This window comes from Chiloscyllium punctatum, chromosome 42 (assembly GCF_047496795.1).
Source record: "Chiloscyllium punctatum isolate Juve2018m chromosome 42, sChiPun1.3, whole genome shotgun sequence".
In the NCBI taxonomy this organism is placed as follows: domain Eukaryota; kingdom Metazoa; phylum Chordata; class Chondrichthyes; order Orectolobiformes; family Hemiscylliidae; genus Chiloscyllium; species Chiloscyllium punctatum.
Window position 1 is genome coordinate 37596710 of NC_092780.1, and position 15772 is coordinate 37612481.

At 42.8% G+C, this 15772-nt stretch overlaps 1 protein-coding gene across 2 annotated transcripts in view; it reads left to right on the top strand.

The window, feature by feature from the left end:
• The window catches only part of myo1d (myosin 1D), a 545704-nt gene that overhangs the window by 211310 nt on the left and 318622 nt on the right, over positions 1-15772 (top strand). For both annotated transcript variants that reach the window (XM_072561832.1, XM_072561833.1), the window contains exon 16: positions 14593-14800. In XM_072561832.1, coding sequence (XP_072417933.1) covers positions 14593-14800 — 208 coding nt within the window. The remainder of the gene's footprint in view (positions 1-14592; positions 14801-15772) is intronic.

Genomic DNA, 15772 nt, shown 5'->3' on the forward strand with positions numbered 1-15772 from the left:
TGCATAAGGAAAAGGTCAGTCCTTGGCCTGCTGTATCCCACATATATTTATATATTCAGTCAGTTCTCCTCCATATGGACCTCAGCTTGTTTTTAATCCTGACTTGAAATACAAGATAATCCTCCCGTTTCAATTCATGTTAGCTCAGGCTCTTAAACCTTCTGACTTTTCTGACAGGAGGTAACCACCTCTCCAACCCTACCTGGTAATACCTCTACATGTAAACTTCAGTCTAAATTTCTAAAATATCATTTGTCAGCATAACTTTCCCTAATCTCAGGAACGAATTGCAATATTGCTACTGTCCTGTCTGAGCCAGCTGAGATTGGAGTCAGAATCTTTCTAGCTGGGTATTGTAAACTACATATTATAAAGACTGAGCCCACTGGGGAATCCTGAAAGATCATCCTTAATCTGGCATGACAAGCACTTCTGAGCATACAGACTCCCACTTAGGCCATTTACATTGATCACAGACAGCCCCTTATTTTGCACAAATGGCGCTAACATTTATCATTACCATTGAAATCAATTGCAAAAGCGGAACTTAACATTGAAAATATACTAACTACGTGGTGCAGTTGAGTATTTACACAATAAGAAGTTACACAATCAATTTTGCATTTGCTTCAAATTCAGGATGGGGAAGGAAACTGCAGGAGATGGAAACAATTGAAAAGTGGAGTTTATTCAAGGACCAGCTACTTATGTTAGGATGAGATGTGATGGTTCAGTTACAGCGTTTGAGAGTTACAAGCTAGCCAGGTAAGACCTAAAGAGAGACTGAAGAAGAGCCAGGAGGGGACATAAGAAATCATTGGCAGATAGGATCAAGGTAAACGCGAAGGCTTTCTCGAGCTATATCAGGACTAAAAGATGACTAGAGTAAGATTAGGGCCAATCGAGCATAGTAGTGGGAAGTTGTATGTGGAGTCAGAGGAGATAGGGGAAACGCTAAATGAATACATTTCGTCAGTATTCACACTAGAAAAAGACAGTGTGGCTGAGGACAATACTAAGGTACAGGCTACTAGACTAGATGGGATTGAGGTGTATAGGAGGAGGTGTTAGCAATTCTGGAAAGTGTAAAAGTATTTAAGTCCCCTGGGCTGGATGGGATTTATTCTAGGATTCTCTGGGAAGTCAGGGAGGTGTTTGCTGAGCCTTTGACTTGATCTTTATGTTGTCATTGTCTACGGGAATAGTGCCAGAAGACTGGAGGATAGCAAATATTGTTCCCTTGTTCAAGAAGGGGAGTAGAGACAATCCTGGAAACTATAGACCTGTGAGCCTTACTTCAGTTGTGGGTAAAATGTTGGGAAAGGTTATCAGTGATAGGATTAATATTAATCTCTAGATGATTATAAATCCGAAGTTGATTAGGGATAGTCAAACACACTTTTGTGAAGGGTAGGTTGTGGCCTCTTTAAGAAGGTGACCAAACAGGTGGATGAGGGTAAAGTGGTTGATGTGGTGTATATGGATTTCAGTAAGGCGTTTGATAAGGTACCCTCTGGTTGGCTATTGCACAAAATATGGAGGCATGGGATTGAGGGTGATTTCACAGTTTGGAACCGTAATTGACTAGCGGAAAGAAAACAGAGGGTGGTGGTTGATTGGAAATGTTCAGTAACCAGTGGTGTGCCACAAGGATCTGTTTTAGGTCCACTGTTGTTAGTCATTTTTATAAATGACTTGGATGAGGGCATAGAAGGATGGGTTAGTAAATTTGCAGATGACACTGAGGTCAGTAGAGTTGTAGATAGTGACAAAGGATGTTGTAGGTTACAAAGGGACATAGATAAGCTGCAGAGCTGGGCTGAGAGGTGGTAAATGGAGTTTAATGTAAAAAAGTGTGAGGTGATTCACTTTGGAAGGAGCAACAGGAATAAAAAGTACTGGCCAAATGGTAAGAGTCTTGGTAGTGTAGATGAGCAGAGAGATCTCTGTGTCAGTGTGCATAGATCCTTGAAAGTTGCCACCCAGGTTGATAGGGTTGTTAAGAAGGTGTAGGGTGTGTTAGCTTTTATTACTAGAGGGATAGAGTTTTGGAACCATGAGATCAAACTGCAGCTGTACAAAACTCTGGTGCAGCCACATTTGGAGTATTGCATACAGTTTTGGTCACCGCATTATAGGAAGGATGTGGAAGCTTTGGAAAGGATTCAAAGGAGATTTACTAGAATGTTGCCTGGTGTGAATGGAAGGGCTTATGAGGAAAGGCTGAGGGACTTGAGGCTGTTTTCGTTAGAGAGAAGGTTGAGAGGCGACTTGATTGAGACATTTAAGATAATCAGAGGATAATTATCTAAATAGGGTGGACAGTGAGAACCTTTTTCTTTTGATTGTGATGGCTAGCCTGAGGGGACATAGCTTTAAATTGAGGGGTGATAGATATAGGACAGATGTCAGAGATAGTTTCTTTACTTAGAGGGTAATTGGCGTGTGGAACGCACTGCCTGCAACAGTAGTAGACTGGCCAACTTTAAGGGCATTTAAATGGTCATTGGATGGGCATATGGATGAGAATGGAATGATTATTTCCACAGGTCGGCGCAACATTGAGGGCCAAAGGGCCTGTACTGCGCTGTAAAGTTCTATGTTCTAAGAGGCAGTCAAAAGTTTCTACTGTCAGAAGTTTTTTATTTCCTGATTACCTTCTATGAATTTTGTATGTGATATGGCCATCATTGAAAAGGCCAGCAAGTGTTTCCGTCCCTAACTATATTTGTTAAGATGGTGGTAAGATGTCTTCTTGAATGTGGCTGTCCATCTAGTTCACAGTGCCATGCAAAAGAGCATTCCGTGATTTTGATCCAGTCACAGGGAAGGAATGGTGCTATAGTTCCAAGTCATGATGGTTGTGGCTGGAAGGGAACCTGCATCAGGTGATGTTCCCCTATGACTGTCCCACTACGTGGTGCAGTTTTGGAAGCTGCTGTCAATGCAGAGTTGCTGCTGGGCAGATTGTATGCTGCACACTCCTGTCTCTTGTGTCCCTAGAGGGAGTGAATGTTTGAGGTGGTGAGCAGGGAGCAGATCAAGTGGATTGATTTGTTTGAGATAGTCTTGGGCTTCTTGAGTATTGTTCAAGCTGCGTTGATTCGGGCAAATGGAAAGTACAGTTTTCCATCACATTCCTGATTTGCACAAAGATGATGGGACACAACTCTGGGAGGATAGAAAGTTAATTATTTGCTCCACATTTCCAGGCTTCTGACATGTTTTGGTAGCAGCACTCTTTGTTCTGGTCAGTGATAATTCCCAATATTATAATAGTGGGGAATTCGATGATGGCACTGTCAAGGGAAGCTGTTAGGCATTCGGTTAGAAATAGTTTTTGCCCAGCGTTTTTATAGTGTCACATGTACTAACCAATTATCAGCCCAAACTTGATTGTTGTCCAGATCCTGCTCCATTTGAGCAAGGACTGTTTCAGTATCTGAAGAGTTGTGAATGTTGCTGAGTATTATGCAATCATCAGCAAACATCTCCAAGGTAATTGATAAAGAAAAATGAAGACGGGTGGGCCTAAGAGACTATTTTGAACAACCCCTGCAGCAATGTGCTGGAACTAAGAAGTTTGACCTCGAACACCATCAATCCTAGCTATGTTTGCAACCAGTGGAGAGGCTTTCCCTGACTCTCACTGACTTGAATTTAGCTGGGGATTTTTAAGGCCACACTCATGGCCTTGCTGTCAAGGCCAGTCAATCTTGCTTCACCTCTGGGGTTCAACCCATTTTTCCATTTTTGAACAAAGGTTACATGAAGATCAGGAGCTGAGGGGACCTGGTAGAACCCAAACTGAGCAATAGTGAGCGAATTATTAGACAATAGGTGCAGTAGTAGGCCCTTCAAGCCAGCACCACCATTCATTATGATCATGGCTGATCATCCACAATCAGTATCCTGTTCTTGCCTTATCACCACGACGCTTGGTTCCACTATCTTTAAGAGCTCTCTGCATCTCTTTCTTGAAATTATCCAGAGACTTGGCCTCCACTGCCTTCTGGGGCAGAGTATTCCATACACCCACCACTCTCTGGGTGAAGAAGTCTCTCCTCAACTCTGTTCGAAATGGCCTAACCCTTATTTTTAAACTGTGTCCTCTGGTTTGGGACTCACCCACCAGCGGAAACATGCTTCCTGCCTCCAGAGTGTCCAATCCTTAAATAACCTTATACATCTCAATCAGATCCCCTCTCATCCTTCTAAACTCAAGCGTATACAAGCCCAGTCGCTCCAATCTTTCAACGTATGATATCCTGGCATTCTGGGAATTGACCTTGTGAACCTACGTTGCACTCCCTCAATAGCCAGAATGTTCTTCCTCAAATTTGGAGACCAAAACTGCACGAAGATGGTGACACTATCAGGTTTCATTTCTTGAAGTAATGTCTTGAATCAAATTGGTCAAATACTGGTATCTGCAATATCTTGCTGAATCTGAAGAGACTTGATGAGACTTGCTGCGAGGCTGTTATCTTGACTGTGGGAATCGAAAACCTGGGGACAAAGTTTAACAATTAGCAGTTCCTCATTTAAGTCTGAGAAGAGAATTAGTTTCTGAAGGGAAAAAAGAACTGCGGATGCTGGAAATCTGAGACAAGAACAGAAATTGCTGGAAAATCTCAGCAGATCTGGCAGCATCTGTGGAGAGAAATCAGAGTTAAACCTTCTTCAGAACTTGTCACCCTTCTTCAGAACTTCAACCTTTTGTGATTTTGGTGGTCTGTGAAATTCTCTACCTGAAGGAACATTGGAGGCTGAGTCAGGGCTGAGTTGGATAGATTTTTGACCGAAAAGAGTTTTGAGGTTTATGGTGGAGGGGTGCAGACAGCAACATGGAGTTGAAGCTGCAATGACATCAGTCGTGATCTGATCGAATGATGGAGCAGGCATGGCTAATTCCTACTCCTCATTCCTGTTCTTGTATTATGAGCCGAGGACATCAGAAGGAAATTACATTAGATCATCCACTTGCAAGTCTGGTCAAAGATGGTTGCAAAATATTTCAGTCTGGTCTTTTGCAAAAACTAACAAAATAGTAAACAATAAAGCTGTACTAAATTGAAATGATAAAAGAAGTACTTTAGTTGGTAACAACACTGATAGTTGATTGACATCACCACACAACTACTTCAACTACCATTATGGGAGGAAGTCAGAAAGTGTAGACTGAACAGGTTCAGGCAGCTGTTGGTGTGTTGTTAGCAAATGGATTAATTACCTCTGATACAAATGAGTAGGGATTTGCTATTTCACTCTTTTTGGAACATCAGCTCCCATTATATGCACTACAATCTGTTCATTTTCTTTTTGTTCATAAACATCAAAAATGAAACTCTACATTGCTGTTTCAAGTTACTTTGACTGAACATAAACAAAAACAAAGCAAAGATACATTTTATTTATTTAAATGTATTTAACAAGCACTTATTTATGCAGTTCCACGCTGCATATTAGAATTTTTTTTATTGAGCATTGTGCTAATGCAGCTCTTTGTCCACCCAAATGCACACAAGCATATTCTAAACTCCTGACAATTATTTGTTCTTGTTACAATGTCTGCTGCTAAAATATAGGTTCACTTAATGTGACAAAATACACTGATCCAGTCTGTTGATTATTATGGGAATGCTTCACTAGCAAAAAAATAATGAAGCAGATGGTGCTCTGCGTCAACACGACATGGACTGCTGAGATGCATTAACAATGTGTTCCAATACAGCATGGAATAATTGTCTGTTGTTATAGTGGGAATGGCCTGCACAAGTCAGCAAGCAGCACAAGTTAATTCTTCAAGGTGCACATTTGATATCTTGTTTTGCTGTTATTTTGACTTGGTTTTTGAGTTGAAATAAGAAGCACGCTGATTTGGATGAATGCTGAAATAATTTGGTGATTCATTCTGCATTTTTTTTTAGTCTTTTCTCCTGATGCCCTGGAGACATTCCGAGGGGCCGTGAGTTATCCCACCCTCTAATACCTTGCCAACATTTGCCATGTGTGAGTTGGCAGCTTATTTGACAGCTCGAGTCTGTTTTTGTTCTTGTCCAACATACTTTTTTTTTGTTTAATTCATGCCTCTCAGCATTGGTGTGTTCGAGAATGAAACTGTGTCTTCTTTTCTATTTCTCCTTACCATTGATTACCAAATACATTGCCTGTTGTAACCTCTGTAGCATTTTTAAAATGTTGTACTTGGGGTTTGGATGTTGCTGCCCCTAATTCTCCTGGGGAAGGTGGTAGTGAGCTGCTGCCTTGAATCTCTTGGGTTGTAAGGGCATCCTCCAGTCTGGTAGGGAGGGTGTTGCAGGGTTTTAACCATTGATAGTGAAGCCATGTCAATATTATTCCAAATCAGGATGGTATGTGACTTGGAGGGAACCTTCAAGGTGGTGGTGTTCCCATGCATTAGCTATTACAGCCATTATATTTATATGGCTGGTTGAGTTCAATTTCTAGTCAGTGGTAACCTCATGTTGTTGATAGTGGTGGATTCTGTGATTGGTACTGCCTTTGTGCAGCAAGAAGGTTTGGTTATATATTCTCTCTCTGGTTGGAGATGGGTCATTGCCTGGCATTTTTGTTGTTTAAATGCTACCTTCTACCTGGATTTATTTAAGTCTTGCAGCATATGGACACAGATGGATTGGGTATCTGAGATTTTGTGAATGGTGATGAAGATTGCGCAACCAGCAGCAAATATCTCCATCTACGACCTTATGATGGAGGGAAGATCATTGATAAAGTGGCTAAAGATAGTTGGGCCGAGGACAATACCCTCAAACTTTTACAGTGATGTCCTATGAATGCAGTGAGTGACCTCCAACAACATAAACATCTTCCTTTGTGTTAGTTATGATTTCAACCAGTGGAGAATTTTCCCTGTAATTTCCATTGACTTCAGTTTTGTTAACAGTTCTTGATGCTGCAATCATTTCAATGCTGCCTTGATGTCAAGGGCAGTTACTGTCACCTCCCATCCAGAGTTTAGAGCTTCTTTCAATGTTTAAACCAAGGCTGTAATGACACTGATATTAGTAAGTAGTTTATTCCATTGCAAATGCTGCTTGATAGCATCGTCAAGACCTCTTGCATCACTTGGCTGATAGAGAGAATGCTGATAGGGCAATAATTACCTATTTGGATGTGTCCTGCTTTTTATACTCAGTAGTATATTGCCGGGTAGATTAGATTCCCTACAGTGTGGAAACAGGCTGTTCAGCCCAACCAGTCCACACCAACCCTCCGAAGAGTAACCCACCCAGACCCATTTCCCTCTGACAAATGCACCTATCGCTATGGGCAATTTAGCATGGTCAAATCACCTGACCTGCACATCATTGGACTGTGGGAGGAAACCCATGCAGACACAGGGAGAATGTGCAAACTCCACACAGGCAGTTGCCTGAAGCTGGAATTGAACCTGGGACCCTGGTGCTGTGAGGCAGCAGTGCTAACCACTGAGTCACCGTGTCCCCTAGATGTCAGTATTGACTGGAACGCAGCTGGTTCTGGAGTATAAGTCTTCAGTACAATTGTTGGGATGTTTTTCGGGTCCATGTCTGTGCAGTATCTAGTGCATTCAGCCATTTCTTGATGTCTTGGGAAGTGAATCAAATTGGTGGAAGGCTGGAAGAAAAACAGAAATTACCAGAGAAACTCAGTATTTCTGAAGAAGAGTCATAGAGATGCACAGCACGGAAATAGACCCTTCGCTCCAACCTGCCCATGCCAACCAGTTATCCCAACCCAATCTAGTCTCATCTGCCAGCACCCGGCCCATATCTCTACACCACTTCCTCTGGCAGCTCATTCCATACACTTACCACCCTCTGCGTGAAAAAGTTGCTCCTAGGGTCTTTTTTATATTTCCCCCCCCCTCACCCTAAAGGTAAGTCCCCTAGTTCTGAACTCCCCCACTCCAGGGAAAAGACTTTGTCTATTTATCCTATCCATGCCCTTCATGATTTTATAAACCTCTATGAGGTCACCCCTCAGCCTCCGATGCTCCGGGGAAAACAGCCCTAGCCTATTCAATCTCTCCCTATAGCTCAAATCCTCCAACCCTGGCAACATCCTTGCAAGGGTTCTGAAAAGATTTACAAGTTCGCAACATCCTTCTGATAGGAAGGAGACCAGAATTGCACGCAATATTCCAACAGTGGCCTAACCAATATCCTTTACAGCTGCAACATGATCTCCCAATACCTATACTCAATGCTCTTACCGATGAAGGAAAACATACCAAACGCCACCTTCACTATCCTATTTCAAGGAGCCACTTTCAAGGAGCTTTGAACCGTACTCCAAGGTCTCTTTGTTCAGCAACACTCCCTAGGACCTTACCATTAAGTGTATAAATCCTGCTAAGGTTTGCTTTCCCAAGATGCAGTACCTCACATTTATCTGAATTAAATTCCATCTACCACTTCTCACCCCATTAGCCCATCTGATCAAGATCCTGTTGTAATCTGAGGTAACCCTCTTCACTGTCCACTGCACCTCCAAATTTGGTGTCATCTGCAAACTTACTAATTAAACTTACTCTTATGCTCACATCCAAATCATTAATATAAATAATGAAAAGTAGTAGACTCAGCACCGATCCTTGTGGCACTCCACTGGTCACAGGCCTCCAGTCTGAAAAACAACCCTCCACCACCATCCTGTGTCTTCTACCTTTGAGCCAGTTCTGTATCCAAATGGCTAGTTCTTTCTGTATTCCATGAGATCTAACCTTACTAACCAGTCTCCCATGGGGAACCTTGTCGAACACCTTACTGAAGTCCATATAGATCACATCTATCATTGTGCCCTTATAAATCCTCTTTTTTACTTCTTCAAAAAACTCAATCAAGTTTGTGAGACATGATTTCCCACACAAAAAGCCACGTTGACTATCCCTATTCAGTCCTTGCCTTTCAAATACATGTACATCCTGTCCTTCAGGATTCCCTCAACAACTAGCCCACCATGACATCAAGCTCACTGGTCTGTAGTTCCCTGACTTGTCCTTATGATTTTTCTTAAACAGTGGCACCACGTTAGTCACTGGACTCAAAACGTTAACTGTTGCTTTCGCTTCACAGATGCTGCCAGACCTGTTGAGTCTCTCCGTCAATTTCTGTTTTTGTTTCAGATCTCCTGTATCCACAGTTCTTTGTTTTTTGTTAGGTGGAAGACTAGCATTTGTGATTCTTGGGTCCTCGGGAGAAGGCCAAGATGAGTCTCCACTCAACACTACGGGCTGATAATGGATACAAATACTTCAGCTTTTTCTTTTGCACTGATGTTCTAGGCTTCTTCATTATTGAGGAGCCTCTGCTTCTCCCCGTTACTTGTCCACTGGATGGTGGCAGCACTGCAGGTTTAAATCTGATCCATTGCTTGTTTAATTGCTTAGCCCTGGCTATTGGCAACTCCAGCTCTGCAGTTGACCGATGCTTAGGGGTTCTTACAAGCTCTGTAGACAAAAGTAAAGAAAGCAAGGTGGATGTACAAACTGGTAATAGCACAGGGAGCCATTATGGTGAGAGAAGGAGAAATGTAGTTGTAGTGGGCAGTATAATTAGGGGGAGTTGATAAGTTTTCCTCCTCTCTCTACGCTCGTTGGATGCTGCCTGAACTGCTGTGCTCTTCCAGCACCACTAATCCAGGAGTTGATACTGTGTTGACTGCCTAGTACCAGGGTTTATGTTGCTGCCTCAGGGCTGGAAAGGAACTTGAAGATAGAGAAGGAGGATCCTGTAGTCATTGACCACAGTGATACCAATGTCACTGGTAGAGACCGAAAAGGAGGTTCTGCTGCAAGATTTTCACTAATTAGGAGCAAAATTGAAAAGCAGAAGTCCTGAGATCATAATCTCCAATTGTAATGATAGAGTGCGGACTATGCCAGGTCTACTGGTGATTGTCCACTGTGCCTCATGGATGCCCAGCTTTAACTCTGTTCAAAGTCTGTTCCATTTGGTATGGTGGTGGTGCCCACAGGTCATCAGAGGCTATCCTCACTGTGAAGATGGGACCTTGCTACAACAAGGACTGTCATGGTTGGACGAGTCTGTAACAGAGAATGACAAGGCCAAGCTCAAGTGAGCCCAGTCTAACAGCTGTGTCCTTTAGAACTCAACCAGCCAGTCATTCAACTGGACCAAGAGACACTCTTGGTCATTGAAGACACCAACCTGAGTACGTTCTGTTCTCTTGCTGATCCCATTGCCTAATCCAAATGTATTCAATACAGGAGTGTTGATACATCAGCCAGGGCAGCATAGAATGTGGTCATTATTTGGAGGTTTCCATGCTTTTCTTTGCATGATGCCACCAGATTTCACTGGGAGATGTGGAATCCATGTAGAAGACATCTAACGCATCTCCTTGCTGACTCTCTACCACTGTTCTACCACCACTGAAGGAACAGAACGTCCATAGATGATGACAGTGATGTTTGGGACACTGTCAGTTAGACTCTGAGTATGATTGTCAGGTTGCTGCTTCTCAGGTCTCTGGGACAGTTCCCAATTTTAGCACAAACTCCTAGACACTGATAAGGAGGTGGGGCCAACAGGCCTGTGTTTGCCTTGTCTTTTTCAGAGTCTAATTGTCTGGCTCTGCCATCAATTTGTCTGCTGCTGAAGTCTCATCCAGTGTCTTTGTTGCCCCGAGACTTGACTATTCCAATGTGTTTTTGGCCAGCCTTTGAGCCTTCCATATTTTACCCTCAAAGATGAGGTTTGTCCAAAACACTGGCTCTCGTCCAATCAACCCAGTGTTCACTGGCATGGTTTGGCACCCTGTTTAGCAGCAGGTTGATTTAAAAAAATTTCTAAATCCCTCCATGGTTTCATCTCTTCCCATCCCTTTAGTCTCAGTCAGATCAAAGTCTTCTGAATTTCTGACCCTGCCACAGAACTGAAGCCACTCTTGTCAAAGTCAGAAATAAGATCCCGTGTGACAGTGACGTGGGTAAGCTTCTTCTCCTTTTCCTCCTTGACCTGCCTGCATCCTTTGACAGGATTGACTACACTTTTCTGGATGGATGCAGTTCCAACAACACTCTGAGCTTAAACGGTCCAGGACAAGGTAGCCTTCTTTATTGGTACTGCATCCACAGATATTGCATCCTTCCAGCACCCCCACAAAATAGCAACAGTGTTTACCATCTACAAGGTGCACTGCAGAAATTCTCCAAGGCTCCTTAGAGCATATCCACAACCATCTAAAAGGACAAGGGCAGCAGACACATGGTAACACTACCACCTGCAAGTTCTCCTCCAAGCTACTCACCATTCTGCTCAGGAATATATCACTATTCCTTTGTCGTCTGTTTAATCCTGGGGAGCTCCATCGCTGGCAGCTCACTGCCATCCTCAGGAGGACAAATAGGGGTGGGAAATAAATGCTAGTCCAATCAGTGAAGCCATAAAGCACTGAATTTTGAAGAAAAGTCCCAGGATGTTGCTGCAGGAGTACCTCAGTATGTGCCTTAATACCCAAGCGTCTTCAGCTATTTTGTTAATGACACTTTCTCTATAATAATGTCAGCTGTTGACCTATTTGCTGCTGATTGCCCAATGTTCTAAACCGCTCATGCACTAAAGCAGATATTATCAAATGGCAAGACCTAGACAACCTCGGGCTGATAAGTGGCAAGTAATATTTGCATCTCTGAAATGTCAGGTAATATCCATCTCCAGCAAGGGCAAATCTGTCTCCCCATGGCATTATGGTCATCAAGTCACCCAATATCAAAGTCCAGTGTGTTACCATTGAATCATCGCATAAATACTAAGCTACAAGCATAGGTCAGATGCTAAAAATTCTGCAACAAGTAACTCACTCGTTGCTTCCCCAAAGTTTATTGACTGTCTACAAACCACAAGTGAGGTGTAATTCTCTCCACTTGCCTGGACCAGTGCAGCTTCAACAATACTCAAACAGCTCAACATCATCCAGGACCATGTTTACACATTCTACCACCGGTGTTTATCATCAACAAGCTGAGTTGCAGCAACTTGGCAGATCCCATAGAGTCACAGAGATGTACAGCACGGAAACAGACCCTTCAGTCCAACTCATCCATGCTGACCAGATATCCCAACCCAGCCTAGTCCCACCTGCCAGCACCTGGCCTATATCATTCCAAACCTCTCCTAATCATATACCCATCCAGATGCCTTTTAAATGTTGCAATTGTACTAGCCTCCACCACTTCCTCTTGGAGCTCATTCCATACACACAGCCCCTTAGGTCTCTCTTATATCTTTCCCCTCTCACCTTAAACCTATACGATCTAGTTCTGGACTCACCCACCCCAAGGGAAAAGACTTTGTCTATTTATCCTACCCATGCTCCTCCTGATTTTGTAAACCTCTGTAATGTCACCCCTCAGCCTCTTATGCTCCAGGGAAAACAGCCCTAGCCTATTCAACTTCTCCCTACAGCTCAAATCCTCCAACCCTGGCAACATTCTTGTAAATCTTTTCTGAACCCTAACAAGTTTCACAACATCTTTCTGATAGGAAGGAGACCAGAATTTCAGCAATGTTCCAACAGTGGCCTAACCAATGTCCTGTACAGCCACAACATGACCTCCCAACTCCTGTATTCAATACTCTGACCAATAAAGGAAAGCATACCAAACACCACCTTCACTAGCCTATCTACCTGTGACTCCACTTTCAAGGAGCTTTGAATCTGTCCAAAGTCTCTTTGTTCAGCAACACTCCCAAGGACCTTGCCATTAAGTGTATAAGTGCTGCTAAGATTTGCTTTCCCAAAATGCAGCACCTCACATTTATCCAACTTAAACTTCATCTGCCACTTCTCAGCCCATTGGCTCATCTCATCAAGATCCCGTTGTAATCTGAGATAACCTTCTTCGTTGTCCACTACACCTCCAATTTTGGTGTCATCTGCAAACTTACTAACTATACCTCTTATGCTCGCATCCAAATCATTTATATAAATGATGAAAAGTAGTGGAGCCAGCACCGATCCTTGTGGCACTCCACTGGTCACAGGCCTCCAGTCTGAAAAACAACCCTCCACCACCACCCTTTGTCTTCTACCTTTGAGCCAGTTCTGTATCCAAATGGCTAGTTCCCCCTGTATTCCATGAGATCTAACCTTGTTAACCAGTCTCCCATGAGGAACCTGATCGAATGCCTTACTGAAGTCCATATAGAACACGTCCACTGTTCTGCCCTCATCAATCCTCCTTGTTACTTCTTCAATAAACTCAGTCAAGTTTGTGAGACATGATTTCCCACACACAAAGCCATGTTGACTATCCCTAATCAGTCCTTGCCTTTCAGAATACATGTGCATCCTGTCCCTCAGGATTCACTCCCAACAACTTGCCCACCACTGAGGTCAGGCTCACTGGTCTATAGTTCCCTGGCTTGTCCTTACCACCTTTCCTAAACAGTGGCACCTCACCTGTGACTATCGATGACACAAGTATCTCAGTAAGAGGCCCAGCAATCACTTCTCTAGCTTCCCAAAGAGTTCTCAGATACACCTGATCAGATCCTGGGGATTTATCCACTTTTGTGCGTTTCAAGACATCCAGCACTTTCTCCTCTGTAATATGGACATTTTTCAAGATGTCACCATCTATTTCCCAACATTCTATATTTTCCATGTCCTTTTCCACAGTAAATATTGATGCAAAATGCTCGTTTAGTATCTGCCCCATCTCCTGCAGCTCCACACAGAGGCCGCCTTGCTGATCTTTGAGGGGCCCTATTCTCTCCCTAGTTACTGTTTTGTCCTTTAATGTATTTGTAAAAAAAAACTCTTTGGATTCTCCTTAATTCTATTTGCCAAAGCTATGACATGTCCCCTTATTGCCCTCCTGATTTCTTTCTTAAGTATATTCCTACTGCCTTTATACTCTTCTAAGGATTCACTCGATCTATCCTGACATATGTTCCTTTTTCTGAATCAAACCCTCAATTTCTTTAGTCATCCAGCATTCCTTACACCTACCAGCCTTCCCTTTCACCCTGACAGGAATATACTTTCTCTGGTCTCTCGTTATCTCATTTCTGAAGGCTTTCCATTTTCCAGTGTCCCTTTAACTGCGAACATCAGCCCCCAATCAACTTTTGAAAGTTCTTGCCTAATACCCTCAAAATTGGCCTTCCTCCAATTTAGAACTTCAACTTTTAGATCTGGTCTATCCTTTTCCATCACTATTTTAAAACAAATAGAATTATGATCACTGGCGCCAAAGTGCTCCCCCACAGTCAATAACAGCTTGCAAAACTTGTGACTTCAGTCATGCTGAGGAACATGGGCAGCAGATGCATGGGGACTTTGTCACCTGAAATTTCCCTTCAAGCTACACACCATCCTGACTTGGAACGATCGCACTGTTCCTTCAGCAGTACAACAAAAGTGTACTACCACCACCTCAAGGCCAATGTGTTAGGGGCAATGAATGTTGGCCTTACCAGCAATGCCGCACCTTTTTGAAAATAGTTTGTGTTTTGTAGTTCATTTATTTCTGCACTGATTCTGTATTATCGTCGTCCTTGGCAGTCAGAAGTGTTTCCTTTCTCACCACTTGTATAGGTATAAGATGATTTCAGAGTTCACTTGGCCAAACCATGACATGCGATCTGATCAAGAAGCTGTGAAGAAGCTGGTCGAGTGCTGCGGGTTTCAGCACGATGTGGCTTATGGGAAGACTAAGCTCTTCATTCGGACTCCAAGAACATTGTTCACGCTGGAGGATCGGCGGACACAGATGATTGAAAGGATCGTCCTCTTCCTGCAGAAGGTGAGCAAAGGGACATTAGTCGTGAGCAGCTCCACTACCATTATAGCATATGATAATATAATTATTCAAGAATTGGAGTAGCAAATGTTATGTTTGATGTGATGAATCATCATAATCTGACATTATTGGAAACTGCTTTGAAAAGTAATCATATCCCACCCTCCCCAAACAAGTTGCATGTCCTTTAAATCCTGTTCACAATGTAAACCATACATAACAAATGTAAATTTTTTCAAATGCTATATAACATCTTGTTGTTGAAGTGAAATTGAGTACACTTCTGAAGCAAAGAATAAATGCTGTGTCACTTAAAAGTAAAATAATATTATACAGAGAATTAACTCTGGCAATGTAGCCCGCTTGTACGTTAGACAAAGAGTTTTGAGCTGGCAGTATGAAGGGAATAGGAAGGTAAAGGAGCGTTATGATCTAGCTGGGCACAAAAATCAAGAATCTTCTGTCAAACGTGTGTCTCGGGTCAAATTTTGGAGTCTGAAATTTTGATGGTGTGAATTGCAGAGATGATGCTTTTGCAGATTACAGTGTTATCATCCTCGGGAAGTAACCTCAACTATTCAGGTGTTGCCAAATCACAGCTTATGCGAGAATTTATATTTATGATTTGGAGATGCCAGTGTTGGACTGGGGTGTACAAAGTTAAAAATCACACAACACCAGGTTATAGTCCAACAGGTTTAATTGGAAGCACACTAGCTTTCAGAGCAACGCTCCTTCATCAGGTGATAGTGGAGGGCTCAATCCTAACACACAGAATTGCTATATTTAGCTCTTCTGGAGCCTAAATTGAGCACCCCTCATTTAGGCATTTAGTCTGAATTATACCCTTCCCCTTAGTCAGCTGATACTCCTGACAGGTTCATAATCTCAGCATTTGGGCACTTTATCGATTAACCTCTTCTTCGTAGTCTGTACTTAACTTTTATTTGACAACATGGGTTTCTCATCTGGTAA